General features: G+C 40.7%; 1 protein-coding gene across 1 annotated transcript in view; it reads left to right on the forward strand.

Moving 5' to 3' along the window:
- Window positions 1–20,288, forward strand: part of tub (TUB bipartite transcription factor) — a gene marked incomplete at both ends in the record, with an annotated part of 39,623 nt that overhangs the window by 17,718 nt on the left and 1,617 nt on the right. Inside the window, 8 exons of the mRNA XM_083993201.1 lie at window positions 8,281–8,332; window positions 10,274–10,436; window positions 12,139–12,276; window positions 14,259–14,411; window positions 15,139–15,260; window positions 16,326–16,517; window positions 16,841–16,953; window positions 19,818–19,932. Of these exons, the coding sequence (XP_083849327.1) occupies window positions 8,281–8,332; window positions 10,274–10,436; window positions 12,139–12,276; window positions 14,259–14,411; window positions 15,139–15,260; window positions 16,326–16,517; window positions 16,841–16,953; window positions 19,818–19,932 (1,048 nt within the window). The remainder of the gene's footprint in view (window positions 1–8,280; window positions 8,333–10,273; window positions 10,437–12,138; window positions 12,277–14,258; window positions 14,412–15,138; window positions 15,261–16,325; window positions 16,518–16,840; window positions 16,954–19,817; window positions 19,933–20,288) is intronic.

Raw genomic sequence — 20,288 nt, forward strand, 5'->3', positions numbered from 1 at the left:
ATTATGTTTTCAGTAAAGCAGTTGCAGTTGCTGCTGATGCTGATGCTTGATGCTGATGCTGATGCTGGCCCTTCCAGAGGGGGGGGAGTTAAATCAAGTTCTGGGCCATGTTGCTGATTTCGTGGATGAACTTGTACAGTTTATCGAGCAGTTTACCTACAGTAGGGAAAAGAGTTGCTTTTCCTCCAGCCATGCATGCATACCGCTTAACTATGCAGGGTCTCAAGGAGGAGCTGGAGCCAATCCCAGCTGTCAAAGGGTGAGGAAAGGGTCTGACACATCGCAAACAATGTTCACACACTCCTATTCACACTGTATGGGCAATTTGTCAACATGGTGTGCATGTTTTTCGAATGTGGAGGAACCCAGAGAGTGGATGTACTGTAGGCACAGGTAGAACTGAACCAGTGTGATTGTCAGCATCCCTTTACCGTGGGTTTTGTGGAAAGCAATTCAGAGTGAAACTGTTTTAAATCTGTGACCTCAGATTATTATCACCTCTCTGACTCGTGTGACATTCTGAGTATGATATAAGGAATATAAACTCAGAGTAATTAGTGCGTGTAATCAGAATCTATATTTTACTAACAAGCCTAGTACTGTAGATGTGAATATAAGTCATTAATTGTTATTTGGCAGGCAGTGGCATTGTATTTGGTTTGTTTTTCTTTAATCTCTAACTCCTCGAACAAACATTTTTGTCATGGACCTCATGTAACTGAGACTGAAATGTCTTTATTTCTCTGCTGCTGGCTTTTCTTCCCAGTTTACATTGGCAGTCTCCCACTGAACTCTATCAGAGACGCTTGTTTTTTAGGCGTTCAATAAATAATTGATGGAAGATGCCTGAATGCCCTTAATAGCGACTGCACTGTTTCGGTTGTCTTGTTTCAGTTGGCTTGAATAACATTTGTGTAACAACGCATGATTGCTATATTATTTACAGCTCGACCACGTAACACAGTGTTTCTATACGATCAGCATATTCTATGAGATATGACCTTGAGAGGATGAGCTTGATACCATAAGCTTCAAGACAACCACCTCAGCATTCATAAGTGTGTATATGAGTGTCTATGTTTGCGCAGTTGATTGCGTCTGTGTGTTTTGAGTGGTTTGGTGCATTGAATGTCCTAAATCTACTCAGGAACTGGTGCAATACACACGGATGATGAAATACAGCAAACACAAGATTTTGCCCGAGGCTGTTTTATAGGGGAGGCAGTAGATGACAAGATGCTTTCATCTTCTCATCCGTACCCAAAAGTAATAGATTGTGTTCCCCCCAAATGAATTTCTGAATTGTCTCAGATGATTTCACTTTATAAAAAAAAAGAAAAGAGCAGATAACACACTTTCAGCTTCAGATATGTTGATAGAGTCGACATGAATCCAAACGCTTGTAAAGTCAGCAGTTTTCTACTGCTAAAGTTGAACTGTCCAAAAGATGGACTCCTGAGTAACCCCGGGAACACAGTGAGTGATGTGTGTTTGTGTGGTGACAGTGAGGGGTGGCAGACGGAGGGCGGAAGCAGATGTGTGCGAGAGAGAGGTTCAGAGCTGTGGCACGATCACAGGGTGCCTTTGTCTGGCTGTAGAGAGTGTTGAATTAAAGGCTGTTAACACTACTCTGCACAGTCATATGCTAATGCCTCTCACTTTGAGAGAATAAATAAATTATGGTCGAGAAAACACATCTGAGTCCCCCTCTCTTCTTTTTTTTTAACATGCCTCATGCAGCACTGACAACGTGCAAGAGGGATGCAGAAAGTGTCAAAAAGAAGGAGAGAGAGAGAGAAGGAGAGCATGTATGGCTGCAGCAGAGAAAGGGGGGTGGCAATGTGCAGGAATAGCGGAGAAAGAATATCAAAGAGGAAAGACAAAAGGGATTCTCGATAACCTTTTTCCTTTTGTTTTGCTAAAGGCTTCGCACTCAGTGCTGCTGTAGGTGATGCCGCACGAGAGATAATGAGAGATAGATTGGGCTAAGAGGTAGAGAGCGAGATTTGGACGGAGGAGAAGGAAGGGGAGGGAGGGGGGATTTAAAGGGCAAGAAACGGAGGGAGATTTAGATAGAGCCTACAGAGGCAGCGCAGAGCAGGAGCAGAGACGGTGGATGGGGAGAAGAGAAGAGGAGAGGCATTGACTGGGAGCGTACACATGGAAGAGACGAATACGGCTTTTTCATGCGCTCAGCGTGCACAACTGAGGAGCGCGGCTGTCTGTCTGGATTGTTAGTCATCTGTTGCCCCACAGCTAGAGGACGTACGAAGACACACAGGCGGGCTGGGGGATACGAGGGCTGTGTGCAGAGGATGAACAGGCGATGTGGGCTCTCTGGCTGTGATCGCTGTCCTCAGACCCCGTAGCCACTTGCACTGGTGCTGTTGCAGGCCATTAGCCTCGCAGTTAGGCAGCAGCAGGACAGAGTGATTGATACAGAATGAGCTCCAAGCACTCTTCCGACTGGATTCCCTACAGGTACTGTAGCACATTCCTGAGAACACAGGAAAGGGCAGAGTGTTCATCTTTTGAAGCAATGTGTGCATCTCTGTGTGTGTGTGTTTGTGTGTGTGTGTGTTATCTGAGCGGGTGTTCACTGTCTTGACAAGGAGACTGATAATGCGAACACTGATAGGCTTAATAAAAAGGAAACAATACTGTATGTAACCGTAGGAATTTTGCAATCTGGTTTATTGTTTTTTATAAATATGGAAAAATCCAGCTCATATAGAGATGTATTTTACACCGAGGGTCATTTTTTGTAATGAATAAAACAAACAAAAAAATAAATAATGCAAAAGTGAATCCCAGAATTTCACCTGCATAAAGTATTGAAGATTTCAATTTGGTTCACACCTTGAAAAATCTTTTCATTTCTCATTGTTAATGTGTGAAACTGACTATGATTAGATTCAGACTGGATTGTAAATAGTTTCATTGGGATGTCATTATGAATGGAGGCAGTGGGATGACATTCACATCAGCACATTTCTGTTTGTCTCTCGTTGAAGTCACTGAGGAACTTCCTGCCTCTGTGGGCGAATCTGTGTATTTTATGGGCTTGTGTGCACGCATGTGTAGAAAAAAAGATATTTATTGCTTCATGTTGAGAATGCACCCTCGCCATCTGTGGCATCTGACAGCGTTTTTTATAAAAAACTAAAACAACTGGCGCCTTAATGAGCTTTTAGTCTCTTGTTGTACACCAAGTGCAGGGCTAATGCTGCTGGCTCTCTCCTCTGATTGAACACCCCCATTGCCATGGTTTCCCCGCATACTTTGATGCCATTGGCTAGTGGTTGCTATAAGTTACAGTGACAGTCTATGAATTTCAGAATGAGACTGCATCAGGGCAACAGCAGGAAGTGATCTGCGTTGATTTTTAGTTTTAAACTCCTGGAAAACATAGAGATTATCTCCAGAAGTATGCCAGTGAGAGGGCGGGGGGCAGAGAGATTGGTGGTTTCTCAATGAGCAGTTTTTCTCATCCCGTGAAGCTGCCATGAAAAATGCATGGGCCTCTGTGCGGAGTTGGGGGGAGACAGCTGCACTGTGTAGCGCTCTTATCTCATTAGAGATATACAGGGCAGGCATTCACAGAAATGAACAAAATGAAGGAGGCACATCTCACAAATCCACAAATCCACTAAGAAAATAGCACAGTAGTTCTTCTCTACTTCCCTGTGGCAAACAAATTCACCATGCACATAGAAGCTGAATGTGCTCTGTGTGTGTGTGTGTGTGTGTGTTGGACCACCATCCAGTGCTGCTGCAAAATCAGCCTGAGACTGTCACACATATAAAGAGCTGGTTATGCATATAAATTTTATTTTAAAGGTGTGAAGCAGAGTTTCACTGACTGATGATAGTCACATCCTGTGCCCCCACCCAGCTGTGCCAGATTCACTTGTGACTCACTGAGTTAATGGAAGATCCACTATCCACTATGGAGCATATTCCTTTTTTAATTGTTTCCAGTCAGAACTGTGAAGATTCAGATTATTTTTTTTCATAACAAACAAGATGAACTTTAAAACCATTACTGTAAGTAGCGATGTCTTGAATCTGACATTCACCAAAGTACAATTTGCTGTAAATATAGTGCTTATAATAAAATTTGGGGTTTATATTAATCTTTCAAAATGTTAGAAATAAGACTTGAGATTGAGATACATTTGGACCTGAGGATTAATCAGCCAAACTCAACAACACCAGAATATAATAGATTTATTCAAGTTTATTTTGTTTTAGTTTCACAACCTTAACCCTAATCAGTGTCAGTATTGTAACCATGATGACAAAGATACTAACCTCAAGAAAGAATTTATTTTAAACCCAAACCATGATCTCCCCCCTAAACCTAACCTTCTTGTTTTGTATTTCTTGTCCAAACCAAACTAAACCAAACCGTAACCTTCCACCCAACCTTTAATGTGTGGGGTTTTTATTGTTACCATGACAACAAGGTCCATTACACCTGCCTCTTGCACACTCATGGGTCGTATCTGTGGGAAGGGACAGATAACCTGTGGTTGTTCAGGTTTAGGTCTGACCTCAGTGCTGAGACTGCAAAGGTTTTTAAAAATGAACAGGATCCAGAGGGAGAGTTTTCTGTTCTGTCCTGGTTGATGTTAATTCAGTTTCTTTGTGTCATACAGTACCTGGTCATTATACATACTTTTTAGGTACACTACATTACAGTTAATAAATATGCTCCTTGATCAGAAAATGAAGCTTCTTGTAAACATCACCATCAGTGTGTTGCGGGACAAGAGCGACCAGAGCCCCTCCACGATAATGAGCTGTTTGACCTCCACCGAAACAGCTCTGTTTGTGTCATTATCTTCCTGTCTGATGCCTATTCCTGCACTTGATTACTCTGATTGCAGGCATGGAGTGCTTTGTTTGTCTGTATGTCTGACTGAGAGTGGGAGGTAAATACTTTTTTTATTGCATCTGTGTGGGCCCTTGTCATCAAACCAGAGTCAGTAGTGCAGAGGCGCACAGGTAGAGTGAATATTCATTAACTGATCTTAAACGATGGAGTCGCCGCACTGACTGTGTCACTGTTACGTTTTGACAGACGAGTATAAAAATGCTCATCAACCATGTTGACAAAGCACCTGCTGTATCTATCAGGCGCCACTGAGAAGTGATGGTAAATGAAAAGAGATTTGCTGCAGTTGCCACTGAAGAACTGACAGATAACAAATTAAAGAGCAAAGAAATATATCTCTAGTCTAACGTAGGAAACACATTCTGCATGTCATTATATTCAAGCTTCATCCCTGCAGTTGTTAAACAGCGGTGTACAATCAACAAAACTGATGACGCAAATACATACAGACTATATAGCCTTTTATCACTGAATGTCATGTTAATTATACATCTCTATGCCTGCAAGCTTTTTAATTGTTGAGAGTAACACGATGCTTTTAAAATAATGATAGATAAATATAATAATGACTTATGCATTTATTAAGGACATGCAGAAAACTCCTCAGGTCTTTGCCTCATAAGCTGCACATAATAAAACGATAACCTTTAGAAGGCAGAATGATTGAAATGGTAAGCAGTGTCAGCTACAATCTGCATTTACTTGTAAAAGGAAAAAAGAAAGAAAGGAAGTAATGCTTGTAACATAAAGCAATGTCATTCTCATTCATATTTAAGAGTGCTGCACTCAACTCACTCCATCCACCTTTTCTCCTCTGCCTTGGCCCCATTCTCTCCAACTCTTCTGCTGGAAACCTCTCATTGCCCCCTAATTAGGAGCCATTGAGGTTTCTCAGGGGTCTCAGAGATGCTCGGTCACACAAGCTCAAGGAACAATCAGTGAGTCTGTCGCCAGTGATTAAAAGCAGAAATGGACGCTAAGTGGAAAACAGAGAGCAACCAGCCAATCCCTGGAGCAGGATAAAATAGTCTGTTCCTTTGTGAATGACTGATTAATGTTTTCACCTTTTTTTTAGCAAATGCGCTTTGTTGCAGAGAAGAGCAAAAGGCAGCACAGTGGAAGCTACAGGGGAAATTCTGCCAGGGTTTGATGAATGAATTTGTTAAAAAGTAACAAAAATCTGGTTTGTTTTTATCACTTAGAAAAAAGAATAACCTTGCATAGCACAAATGGAAAGAAAGAGAAATTCAGTGCTGTTGACGACATTAAACTTTTACTCGGTCTTTTAAATAACAACTTTACGTAATTACAAATACATTCATAATTAGATTTGTCATTTACACTAGAGTTTTGCTTAATCCTCCACGTGCCATTAACCAACGGGCAGATGAACAGACTCCCACACCAACACACCACAGGTATATTAATGGTCACTGTGAATTAAAAAGCTGGTCAATCAGCGGAAAACTGAAAGAGGGAGGTTACAGTCAATGACCGTGTTCTAATTTTAATCTGCATGAGTGTAATGTCAAGTAAAATAACCTCATTATCCCTGTGTAACCACGCTTTTATCGTCCATCAAGCAACCCCTGAGCATAAGTATCACACCTGTGGAGCCATTAGTCATATAATTTGATAAGTTCAGTGAAAACAATATTTACTTTTGAATACATATTTTTTAGAATATCAAATATTTTCCTTAAAAATTATATATCTCATTATCAGTCATTTGAAGTTCTTTGTACTGCAAACAATGTGAGGTGATTACATGTTCCTATAAGTGGTTATTAGACTGTAGCTTATCCAGTTTGTGCCTATACGACCACCTTTGCTGTTTGTTTGCACTGAAAACAATAGAATATGTTGATTTGTGTTTCAAATATCCTTTAACAATCACTTCAACTGGCTGAAATCATTCATTCATTCATTCATTGTACCAACATTGCTTGTGCCACAGTGACCACCAGACATTTGCTTAGCCCAGTGACATTATGTCTGGGTGCAGGGCACCACCAAATCAAATAATGCTCAAGTCAATACTGGTCTCCTCGTGGAGGGAGATATTACCCAGTTGCTTTTGAACAATCTGCTCAGAGAATCCTTTTAACAGGCTGCGATCAGATGTGTGCCTGATATTGTACAGTCTGTTGTGTTCTGTGCTGCTGGGACACAATAGTATTCTAGCAATGAATCCTCATTTTGTCCTTGTATTGTCTTTGCTTTGCACCAGATGTTAAATTTGCAGCGGAGGACACAAAGATGATTTTGGGGAGATATGAAAAAAAAAGACAATGCACATTTGTCGCAGTCTCTGACAACAAAAAGAAAGAAAGAAAGAAAAAAACTGTTCCCATATCACCTCTTGCAGATCTTTTTGTGACAAGATGTTACTTTGGAGACCAACCAGGGACTAGTTGAAAGAGTGTGTGTATGAACTTTTTTACTTCAAAGCTGCCCGGTTGCAAGTCAGCAAGTTTTGAAGTGCAAACTGTGCAACAATCCGACACCTGTGAAGTCATATAGTCTGAACTCAGTTTAACAGTGAAGTTTCTTTGTCTAGTTTGTGGTGGTGACACACGACACAAAGTCTCTTTCGTCTATCTGGTCCTGGCTCTGTACAGGTGAAGTGTGTAGGTGAGGAACAGCTGTAGAAGCTTTGATATTTCTTTTCACTGTAAAAAGCTGAGGCTGCTGTGAAGCTGACGGCTGTGCTGTTTTTAGCAAAGGAAGTGTAAAATTTAACAGCTTCTTTTCTGGCAACACCGGGTGAACGTTCAAATCCTCTACAAGAAGAAATGTCAGAGTCTGGTCGAGTCGTGAATTTATGTAGCACAAAATCATAAATGTGTCTCCTCAGACTGTAGAGTCTTGGACCTATTGTTTCTACTTCTCTTGTGACAGACGCTGCTGTCCATATGTTCACTCGTACAGTTACTTAAGACGAAGAAGTGTGATTCAAAGAAAAACTGTCACACTCTGCAGTTTAGCTACATCTCTATTGGAGCAGTTGAGGAGTCTGCACATGCACCTCCGTTCACCCTGGGCTTGTAATGCCTTCTTGCCAGTTGTTTCCAATGAATTATTTGATTTCGTTTTTGTTTTCCGGGGAATTATGACCCCATCCGTTTCCTTGCGGAGTAGTTAGGCCTCAGTGTGAAAACAAAACGTCTCACAGCAGAAACAAATGCACTGTTTCTTGGAGTCCACAAGGTTCATTATCATATATATTGTAGTAATGAAGTAAAAAATATAGTGTTTAACCCTGCTTTTGCAGTAGCAAGTGTATTAAGGAAAGGAGTTTGGAAAATCTCATTATAGTATAAACATCTTGAACAGCTTTAACAGCAGCCTCTCCCCTCTCTTTGCTGTTCTCTTTGCAGCACTTTAGATGACGAGGGGACCAACCTCCGGCAGCAGAAACTGGACAGACAGGTGGGTCTTTGCTGTTGTTCTTATAATAATCACTCACAGGCTAAATTAATTATAATAGGGCAGTTTTATCATGACATAAACTTCCACTGCGCCATCGTGGCTCCACAACTGGACAGGGATGACTCGCTACCTCTGCATAGTGTTGTAATGACAGGATGTGTAATGTATAATGCACTAAAAAGGCTAAAACAAAGCAGTGTAATCCAAAACATTTTATAATTTTTAGTTTTTAAAAAAAAATCTTATAAATACCTACATCAATATGTCCTAATATTATCAAACACAACTTCAGCAATATACCTGTTTTTCTAATTATTAGATATTATATTAACCTGAATTAAATTTGTATGAAAATCTAAAATAATAGATTGCTGTCTGCTGCTCTGATCTATTTCTTATTCATAGTATAATTTTGTAAGAATAAGCACTAATAAAATGTAATCACCAGTTGCTTCTGGCACTTAATTGTAAACATGGAGGGAAAAAAACAAGATAATGGAGAATAAATCTCATAAATAAAGTCAAAACAGCATTTTCGAGGGGAAATAGAAAAGGATTTTTAGTAAATTCTAGGTATTTGTCAGGGTAGTAGTAGTGTCAGCAAGATAGTTCCTGCTTCGTAATTAGAAACAAGGAAACAGCCAAACATGTAACATGTAAGTATCTACTGTACCTAATGGGTACACCACCAGTCACCAGTAATGATCCTGACATGTTTTAGCAGCTAGATAAATTCAATACAATGATGTAAATCTGAGCAGGTAAATGAATGTTGGCTCGTTACAAATGATTTGTTTAAGAGGGATGACATCAATCTCATTGTCGCCTCTCTGTCACCGACAGGCGTCTCACTGGCTGTATTTTGATCAAACATTAATTTCCCTCCCTCACATTTCTCTCTGTGTGTGGGTGCACACTCTGCCTACTGACACTGCTGTTGTCAGTGTTTATTGTGAGCAACAGACAAAACAAACACGCCCAGGCTGCAGGTCAACCATTTTCAGTTCTTGTCTGCTAATAGTGGAAAACTGCTATTTCCTCAGCTGCCCGGCTATTTCGTCATGTGAACAACACACGTTCTCTTCTGTTGTCAGTGCTGCAAGAAAACCACTAGTTAGTCACCTAAACTGGCTTCAGAGGACTTGGAGACTCAGACAGGGTTTACAGCAGCCGACAGTGTGATGTAAACTCACCAGTTAGAAACAGGGGAGAGAAGCTCTGTTGTAGCAATGCACCATACACGCTTTCTACCAAAGTTTATGTTAAATGCTCCACCCAGAGGTGAAAGCTTCTACAGAAGAAGTGGACCTGCTCTCACACCGCTGTGATGTTGAAGATGCTGTTGCGCTCCACTGCTCTGGAGTCTGAATCCTCCACTAATAGAAACCTTCAATATTTGATGAGCTCTGGTTTGAAGACTTGCATATAGCTGACAGTTAGTCCAAATGAATAGCTATATCTAGCCTCAGGTCAAAGTGGTTTGGACAGCACATCCTCAGATTGTTCTCCTGACTTAACGGAGCTATCTGTGTGATGATATCTTACAGTAATGCCACCGAGGACATTATCACAAACAGGTTTATTTTAAAATGAAAAACTATTTGTTTTATCATATTTAAGGGGTTATCTATTCTAGAGGAAGAAGTAGAGGAGGATGGCGCTGTGAAGCTTAGCCTCTTCAGCTCTAACATGGTTTAGTAAACATTATTAAGGTGATCTCAAACAATTAGCAGCTAAATTATCACATAATCACTCAGTGAGGCAATCAACCCCTGATTTAACTTAATTTGCTCTGTATAATAATGTAGAATAAGAGACTGCAACTTCCTTCATTTGCTAAATTTGTGTTTATTGTCTATTGTTTTGTGTTATTATTTTCCTATGTGGGCACATTTGTGTACGTGTACACAAACACAAACACACACAAAACCTCCACAACAGCGAGTGCTCCTGGAACAGAAGCAGAAGAAGAAGAGGCAGGAGCCGCTGATGGTCCAGTCGAATGTGGACGGGAGGTCTCGCACTCGCCGGACCAAACAGAGCGAAGAACAGGCTCCGCTGGTGGAATCCTACCTCAGCAGCAACAGCAGCACCATCTACCACGGTACATACACACACATGTTTACCATGGTACACACACACACACACACACACACACATCTACCACGGTACATACACACACATGTTTACCACGGTACATATACATACATGTTTACCATGGTACATATACATACATCTACCATGGTACATGCATACACATCTACCACGGTACATACACACACATGTTTACCATGGTACACACACACACACACACACACACACACATCTACCACGGTACATACACACACATGTTTACCATGGCACATATACACACACACATCTACCACGGTACATACACACACATGTTTACCATGGCACATATACACACACACATCTACCACGGTACATACACACACATGTTTACCATGGTACACACACACACACACACACACACACACACATCTACCACGGTACATACACACACATGTTTACCATGGCACATATACACACACACATCTACCACGGTACATACACACACATGTTTACCATGGTACACACACACACACACACATCTACCACGGTACATACACACACATGTTTACCATGGTACATATACACACACACATCTACCACGGTACATACACACACATGTTTACCATGGCACATACACACACACACATCTACCACGGTACATACACACACATGTTTACCATGGTACATACACACACATGTTTACCATGGTACATACACACACATGTTTACCATGGCACATACACACACACACATCTACCACGGTACATACACACACATCTACCACGGTGCATACACACACGTTTACCATGGTACGTACACATACATCTACCACGGTACATACACACACATCTACCACTGTACATACACACATACATCTACCACGGTACATACACACACATGTTTACCATGGTACACACACACACACACACACACACATCTACCACGGTACATACACACACATCTACCACGGTACATTCACACACATCTACCAGTCTACCACGGTACATACAAACATTTCTACCACGATACATACGCACACATCTACCACGGTACATACACACACACACACAGTGCTCTGTTGATGGAGAAAGCTCAAACAGAGGGTTTATGAAACAGTATGGATTGAACAGACTGCTTGTTTGACCCGTCTCTTTGATTTAGAAGAAGTATTTGTTCTTGGGCCCAAAGAGATTTTATTCTTGTGCAGTTTTCATGTCTCATCCCACTTAAAACTGTCTGCTACGAGAAGCACAATTACCAAGCACATAACCCCAAGTTGAGTAACAAAATAGATTGACCTAGAGTTACTCAGCACAAGGCTAATGTTCACATGGAAATAATAATTTTTCAGAGCTAAATCTTTTCAGCACTATTCACTGGTTCGCACAGTGGTTGTTCTTTATCATTTTTGATCTTTTTTGATGATTCTGATCATTTTTACATGTTAAAAATGTTGGTAAATACGTAAAATACTTAAAATATGTAGCATATTACAACATCTGTAATACATGTGAGATTTTATTGGTTTTTACATACAGTAGAAATTATTTGACCATTTTTGTGTTAAAATTGATGGATTTATGTTGTAATGTCATTCTTATTTCAGGCTTAAACTTTGATGCATTCTGACATATCTTTTTGTTATCCACTAAATAATATTTCAGTTTCTGTCTTTTGTCAATATTCACTTGATCTGAACCCTTTTTTTCTATCACCTCCATCCCTGTGTTTAGTGCAAGAAGCTGAACAGGAGGAGGTGAAGGTGACGGTGGACACGCAGCCGCCTCGCTCAGCCAAAAAGGGCAGAGCATCAGCCAGCTCCACTCCACAGACAGGCAGCGACAAGAGGGAGAGGAAGGGGAAGCACAAAGGTCAGCCTGCCAGTATTAAGACGAGCAGGTAGTCAGACAGAGTGAGGAACAGATACAGCTGAGATGAATGGACAGGCACGATACAAGAAAGACTGACAGAGTGAATTAGAGAGGAGGAGGTCAGACGAGGTAAAAGACACAACAAAGAAGACAGCAGACAGAAGATATTGTTTGCATTGTATTGGTTACAGCTTTATCTACAGTAACACACACCAACACATTTTTCCTACTTCATTAGAATATTATTGTTAAGCATATTGGTATTGGTTTATATACATCCATGTTTAAAGAGCAGTCAAGCAGATTTAAGTCATTAGAAACAGTATCCACAGTATGAGGCAGAAGAGGCACAATCCATTATCCGGCAGCCGCAGCTGTCTGTCCTCAGATAATGGTTGGCCTGCTGATTTTTCAAGCCACATCTGGAAACAAACAGAGCCAGTAAAACTGCCCTCTTAGCCGCCGCTGTGGTGTCATGCTTGCCAGAGCTCAATTGTCTGTAGCGAGTGCTGTGAGCCTCCTGACACACACCATAAGTGGACACACGAGTTTGTCTTAAAGGGATAGTTCAGTTTTTGTTTCGTTTTTTGATGTAGGGTTGTGTGAGGTAATTTTGCACAGTTGGTACATATGATAATTGCGCTTCCAGTTAGGAGAGCTGTATTATGCCACAGCTGCAGGTCAGCTGAGTGAACCAGAGAGTGTCATAATACAGTGCTCTTCATGGGTGTGCCTGTGCATAGAGACATGGTAGTTGGAAAAAATGTTGTGCCAAAGCAAAGAGCTGTCTGCACAGGGAGATGAACTGCTGAAAATAATCCACATGAAGCAAATATAAAAAACAACAACAATCAAATTACCCCTTTAAAAATGAAAGAGGGAAGATGAAAAAGTATTGAAATCATTAATTCTGTGTCTACAATAATGTAATTGTTCCTCTTTGCTTCTATTGTTTTCAACATTCATCATGTCATTGCAGACATTTATGTGTAAAATATTTGCCATGAGATTTAAATACTTACAGAGAAATAATGAACTGATACAAAAAGCCACTCTAGTCACATTATTACAACCTGAGGTATAAGACAACATATTTTTTGAATCGTTGTAATCCATGCTCACACGTTTATGACATTAGCGATGATCTGTCACAGTCGAAATGATGCTCATCTTTGGAGTGACTTTGTCCCAGAAAAAAACAGAAAGAGTTAATGGGATTCCACTGGGGTAAAAGATTAATCAGGCCAGTGGTGCCGAACTCACCACTGATGGACCTGTCTCCCCGTCTGTCTGTCTCACTCTCTGAGTCTCTAAAGCACAAGCACACAGTTTCAGGAGAGTGATTTTACCAAGCTTTTATGCTCTCACTAATAAAAAAAAAAAAGAGAACCAGCTACATAAAGGTGACAGAATAGATTTAGACAGTGAATTTACTCAGAGGGATTAATTCAAGCTGCTCCATCTGATATTAAATATCCAACACGAGTCTGACTGGTTAAATACTATTAATTGGGATTAAAATCAAAACCAAAATCTAAACAAATACAGTCTGGCTTCCTGCACACGCACTGCCTCTTAGCAAATCTTCCAGCTCTTGTATTCATGGAGCAAAATGCATGAGAAGCAACAAAAACAGCAATGCAGAACGTCAGTTTGCAGTATTTTACTCTTCCATCATCTTTATCCTGTTTTTGCACTTGGCCAGTGTGAAGGGGAAAACATCTGTAGCAGACATCTGTAATGTTCTTTCCTCTTATATATTATTAAAAAAGAACGACAGACAAAATATTGCTTTTCAAAACATCCACACATTTAGTGTAGAGGAAACGTTATCTAATGAACACAGGAAACTACTGACTACATTTCCAATTTGTTATTCTGTTTTTTTTTCTTTTCTTTTTTTTCTACCGTATGTTAACATGAGTCATAACATCTGTGCTGTCGTGTTCTGATGAAGTGTTGTGGTATCTGTGGCTCTGCAGCAATCGATGGCCTGGCTTCCCAGCAGGATGACAGTCAGATCCAGATCCTGACAGTGGGTCACTCCACCACAGACGAGGGCGAGGGCGAGCCCGTCATGAGCTGCACGCAGTCACAGAGTAAACAGGATCTGCGCGTCACCATGCTCAAAAAAGGTACCGTCGGTGTCACTAGGTCTGCAACAGCATGAGCGGCGTCCTGCTCAGCTCCTGTGGTGTGTTTGACAGGAGGGTAAAGCACACTGACGTATGATACTGCAAATAGAAACGCCATCTAACAGCCAAGCCCTGAATGATATAGTTCAGAAAATAATGTGTGATGCTGACATTTTTATCTAGTATTCATGATATTTATTCCTTGCAAAATAATTGCTTTATTTTATTCTTCTACAATAGCAGTAAATTGAGATTTCGGACACTCAGCTGTAACTGTTTTTCTTATTATGTACCTTAATTGGCAGTTTTACTTAAAATAAGCCAAGGAGATCACAGCCTCCCGTGGACCTCCTTGACATTTGGTGTGCAGTCATTATATAGTTAACATTTACCTCCTCTGTATGGATGACTGGACTCACTCATCTCTGGGAAACAGTTGCCTTTTACTAATTTACTAAAGCTGTTAGCACTCACATTTAATATTTTATCACCCACACTTACCTGGATATTAGTATGCATGGGAAGTCAGATAGTGAATGACAGAAGATTTCATGCAGTCGTACTTTAGACGACAACAAGAAAAAATCAGATTACCTGCTTTCATTTAATGTAAACATGACCTAAGTACACATACAAACATGGTCTATAGGTTTTATATATTAGCTTCATACTGTAAAATTGTCATTCCTTCTGTCTTTTTGTATATCTCTTCTTCTCATCTGTGAAGGTATATCCAGCAGTATGAATTTTGACGAAGAGGAGGACGATGACGATGAAATTAGCTCCAGTTCCTCACAGCTCAACAGCAACACGAGACCTGGCTCTGCCACTAGCAAGAAGTCATGCAAGGTCAAATGAAGTTCACACCACGCATTTATACTCTGTGTGTCTTTCCTCTGCCCAGCGTCTTTCACCTCTAAATAACAAGCTGGGAAAAAAATGGTTTCAATTTTGCCGCATAGCTGGACTATTTCATGGCTGCAAGTACAGTAATAGACCATTAGGCTTCAATCTGATACAAATAAATTCCAGTGGCCTTTTGAATACATTTTCTTCCACGAATGATGGTGGCATTATTCCAGGCCTGTCGTTTATTTCTTTGCCACGCAGTTGTAATTTTGCTGGATATGGCACAGTGCGGAAATATAATCTCCACAAAAACAGTCCACCCTACCAACACCTGAAAATGCATACAAACATGATAAATGAAATACCCTGGGTGTGCATGAGCCGATGTAAACAGGAAGGAGATTGTTTTATCTGTAGCTGGTTAGATGCAAAAATGACTACTAACAAGGGGCAGCAAAGAAAACTGCAGTGTTAAAATATGGAATCTAACTTCACACCAGCCTCTTGTGAAGACAATAAGGTCAGTAACACTAGTTATTTATCATCCATGGTACTTTCACAACTGGTAGGTTGGACAGATAGGAACCAACCAAGGAGCAGCTGTCTATGTCATTAATCTGAAATTAATGAAATTAAGTATTTTGAAAAAAAAAAAAAAAAAAAAAATCAGATGTTGTTTTGGATATGTATGTGAGTATTCTTTGGACCTGCCTGGTCTAGTGATACTCTAGGTTTTGTTTTTATCTGTTTTAGCCCTGCTAATAAGGTCTCAGGACAGACAAACATGTGACCCTCTTTAAAAAACAATCTGTACACTCCGTTCAAAATGAAATTGCACTGAAATCATTGGTTCTCTCTGCTCCTCGTTCCACTCTCCAACTCCATCTTCCATCTCTACGCCAGGTCCTTATTTTAGACAGTGTGTGCTAATTCTCGGTCCCAGTGGACAGTTTGATCTTCACACTCATTACTCTGTTCTAATGAAAGTCAACCCTAAAGCATCGCTCACCAGTCCGCCGTCTCACCAGGGGTCCCGGCCTTGTGTGGGCCGTTCTCTTCCTACAGGAGGTGGCCTCAGCACCCACTCCGCCTGTCAGTGAACCTGCCATCGACGTAGACGACCTTGAAGAGTTTTCTCTGCGACCTGCACCCCAGGGAGTCCGAGTGAAGTGCAGAATCACCAGAGACAAGAAGGGCATGGACAGAGGCATGTATCCCACCTACTACCTTCATCTGGAGAGGGAGGACGGCAAGAAGGTGAGGGGGGCTCAGGGGGCTGAATCACTGTTACCGTAAAACAACAGCGTTTATCACCAACATGCAATATGAAGTATAAAACACTGTAAGTACAAAATTTAGCAGAATTTCTACAAGCTGCATGTAGGATCTCAACCAATATATTAAAATGCGAAGTGTTTCATTAGCTATATCAGTTTTCCACCTGCTGAACACAGTGTTACTGCAACAAGATTGTCTCCCGAGTTTCAAGCTGTGTGCATCCAAATAAGCAGATTTTCCCTGTAAGCGCAGTGGTGAAACTTATGTTTTTCCAATTTGTTTTCTGGCTTGGCTCGTTGCAGGTGTTTCTCTTGGCTGGCAGGAAGAGGAAAAAGAGCAAGACATCTAATTACCTCATCTCCATTGATCCCACTGATCTGTCTAGAGGAGGAGAGAGCTTCATCGGCAAACTGAGGTAGGTCTGCAGGGGCTTAACACAACGGTTTACTAGTATTACTACTGTACTACTAGTTGACCAGCACCAAGGAGTAAGGGGTCATTGAGGAGAACTTAATGTCTTGTACTCTCTGATCTTCACTAATGAAAATATATCAGTTAAAGGGGAACTTTTATTACATTATTGTATCTACCCTTATTTTCCTACCTTCCACATAAATACACATTAGCTGTAAATTCATTTAATGTTTAAGGCCACGGTAAGATTGGTAGGAAGTGAGTAGTGGCCTAATCCTCAGAGACAGCTTTAAGGCTGCGTTAGTGGCTCCATGGAAACTCCTCGGGAGTTTAATCAAATATGGCTCTGTGCAGCCTTTAATCTTCAGCGCTGGCCTGACTATTGGTCGATGCGCAGCTCAAACCTTTGCAATCACAATCCCACTTGAATGATGGAGATCTAAATTTAAATCAACAGCGACCTTTCATCTAGTGCTTCTCAAGTTCCTGAGGGGGCTGGCTTAAAAGAGGTATGGTCTATAAGAGGAACACAGTCAGCAGCTTAAAGCTTCATCTTTGAAAAGCCATAGTGAGGCCGTGCTACCTACCTGTGATGTGTGCACACACATGTAAGTGCCTGCAGTCAAGCCCTGAGTGTGTTTTTATGACAAGTAGAGAATGAAAGCCGTGCTGAAGTTCATACTGCACCAGCTTTAATTAGAATATCATTAAGCTATGCAAACAAAGAAAAATGTGTTTATTTTCATTAAATAAAGTTATTAAACAGACAAATTAACTCACCAGGTAATAATAAATATCCAGTTTATCTCATAGTTTTTGCTGTAGATCAAACATCAGTGGTTATTCTGTTTTTTAAAAACATTTCTAAATGATCTCCCACACTTTTTTTTTTATTTTTATTTGTCTTATTAATTGTTTGGTTCAAACAGTCAAAACATGTTTGTGTGATGTGATAAAAATAACACAATGTGAGAATAACTGACACGTGTGAAGACTTGTTCTGGGCCTGGTGTCAGCTACAAATTAGACTAGAAAGAGTGCTGTGTGAGAAGGAAGTGTAAAGGCTTGTAAAAAAAAAAAACATGTGTGCACTGTATGGGGAAGCATCTTCAACTCACATACTCACATCTGGAATTATTTACACAAATACAAAACATTTATCACAGCATCAGCGCATAAAGAAAATGGAGACTGCCACATCTGGCAGCATTAGGAATCAGCGTTTAATAGTGAGGACATTAATGCGGCATGTGTGCACTCTACATAGATAGAGCATTGGAGCTGCAGTCAGTGCAGTGTTTTCTCCACTAGAGGCAGTATCAGGGTATTAGAAGATGCAGAAATTCCAGTTCACGCCACAGATACATTTCCAATTTACACACTGAGCTGTTTGAAGCTTCATCTATGCTAAGAAGTCCTTCAAAGGGAAAAGCACTGGGCACAGGCCACTCGTCTCCCTCTGCGGTCGGGATCTGGACCTGAACGTGGTCTTACTGGGAAGCCAGGCCGTCAGTCTCTGCTGAGCCACAGTCCCACAAGAGCAAAATCCATCAAAGCACAACAACTGCATCACTGCCAATCAGAGTGACCTGAAGTGGAGTGTTTGAAACAGCTGCTCTTCCTCTCTATAAATTATAAATTGATACTGTTGTGGAAATTTCCTTTAACTTGTGAGAGAGAAAATCATAAGTCCAGCAAATTGAGGTTTCACTTTAAGGACTTTATTTTATCTTGCAAGAGGTGGACTGTCATACACACAAAAGTCTGTATGAGAGTGCACACTGAAAATTGGTAACGTCAGGTTACATAGGCACAAGAGCAGGAAGGAGCCATGTGCTTCTCCTTGGAGGCGGCATCATACATTGTCCAATAACATTATTGCATTCTTGCAGAATAAGTTTGCATAGTACAAGTTTGCACTTAGCGCTCATGACATGTCACTGGACTATTATAAGGTTAACTCGTAAAGGCAGGAAGCCAGTGTTTGTCTGTAACTTAAGGTTTGTTGTGGTTTTTTCACACTTAGGCATGTTGACATTTCGTTGACATCTCACTGTGGTTTTGGATATGGAGACAACTGCTTGCTTAAGCGTAATCATCATTAAATAACAGGAACCAAGTCGGACACCTGCATACTGCTCTATGCACAGCAGACAAGTGCAACTTGCGTTATCTTCGAAGTTCACCTAAAGTTCATGAGCATACATCTTCAAAGTTCAATCAAGGGTCATAACATAAAAAATTCCATTACAATACCAAAAGGAAAGGTTTTCTGAGAAAAAGCAATAAGCTGTACATGCTCTCATCAGTCAGAGAGGGCAAGTTTTGTTGTTCTGTCAATGATCCACATGAACTTACTCCACTGTATCAGTTGATTAGCTTGTTGACAAGATGTACCTCTCTTAAATAAATGACTGTCACTCAGAGAAATCAGAAAAAGGGGGAGAAAAACAGGTACTGCATACGTTTATCACAAGTTTGGTACCATTACTGTTTATCTGGAGTTGTAACATTGTTGTTTCTACCTGGAACATGACACTGTAGCGTCCATGCCCATAACATTTCCAAATTTGAATCAAGCTAGAGTCACACTATCTGGCTTCATGTGCACACACATCAGGTTTTGTGCATTCAAGTACTGAAACAAAATGCATGATATCTCAAAACATACATCAAGTTATGTGCATTCAAGTATAAAAACAGAGTACATAATATCCCAGAACATACAGTAGCCAATTGTAACATACTCATAGATAAATCAGTGACCATATGAGAAATACTCCTAATTATCTATCTCTCACCCATGCCAACAGGCACACACAGACCGACAATCAAATGAATCAAGTGTGTTACACGCCTTTGCAGGTCTAACCTCATGGGAACCAAGTTCACGGTCTATGACAGCGGTCTGAACCCTATGAAGAGCACCACCAGCCTCGAAGCCAGCAACCTGCGTCAAGAACTAGCCGCCATCTGCTACGTGAGTTGGTCAAAGCGTTTCTTAAACCCAAAGTGATTACATGTCCACAGATGTGTACGATTCACCACAGAATTTTGATTATTTCTCGTGTGGTTTGAAGTAACGTTTTGAACTGAAGAACCTGCCGTTCGTCATGTCATGCCAATGTGTTTGCTGTGAAGATGCAACATTCAGGTTAATGTGTCTGCTGACCTTTTGAAACACGCAGTTTCATTTAGAGATTCTGAGTCAGATAATCAGATAAAGTCAGTCATGCAACAAGCTAAGGAGTCAGGGCACCGCCATTATCAGGTCGAAATCAACTTATCCTCTATGCGCGTATAAATCCAATGGATTATCTATAAAGCAGAATGACA

The sequence above is a fragment of the Trachurus trachurus genome (assembly GCF_905171665.1).
Source record: "Trachurus trachurus genome assembly, chromosome: 3".
Taxonomy (NCBI): Eukaryota; Metazoa; Chordata; class Actinopteri; order Carangiformes; family Carangidae; genus Trachurus; species Trachurus trachurus.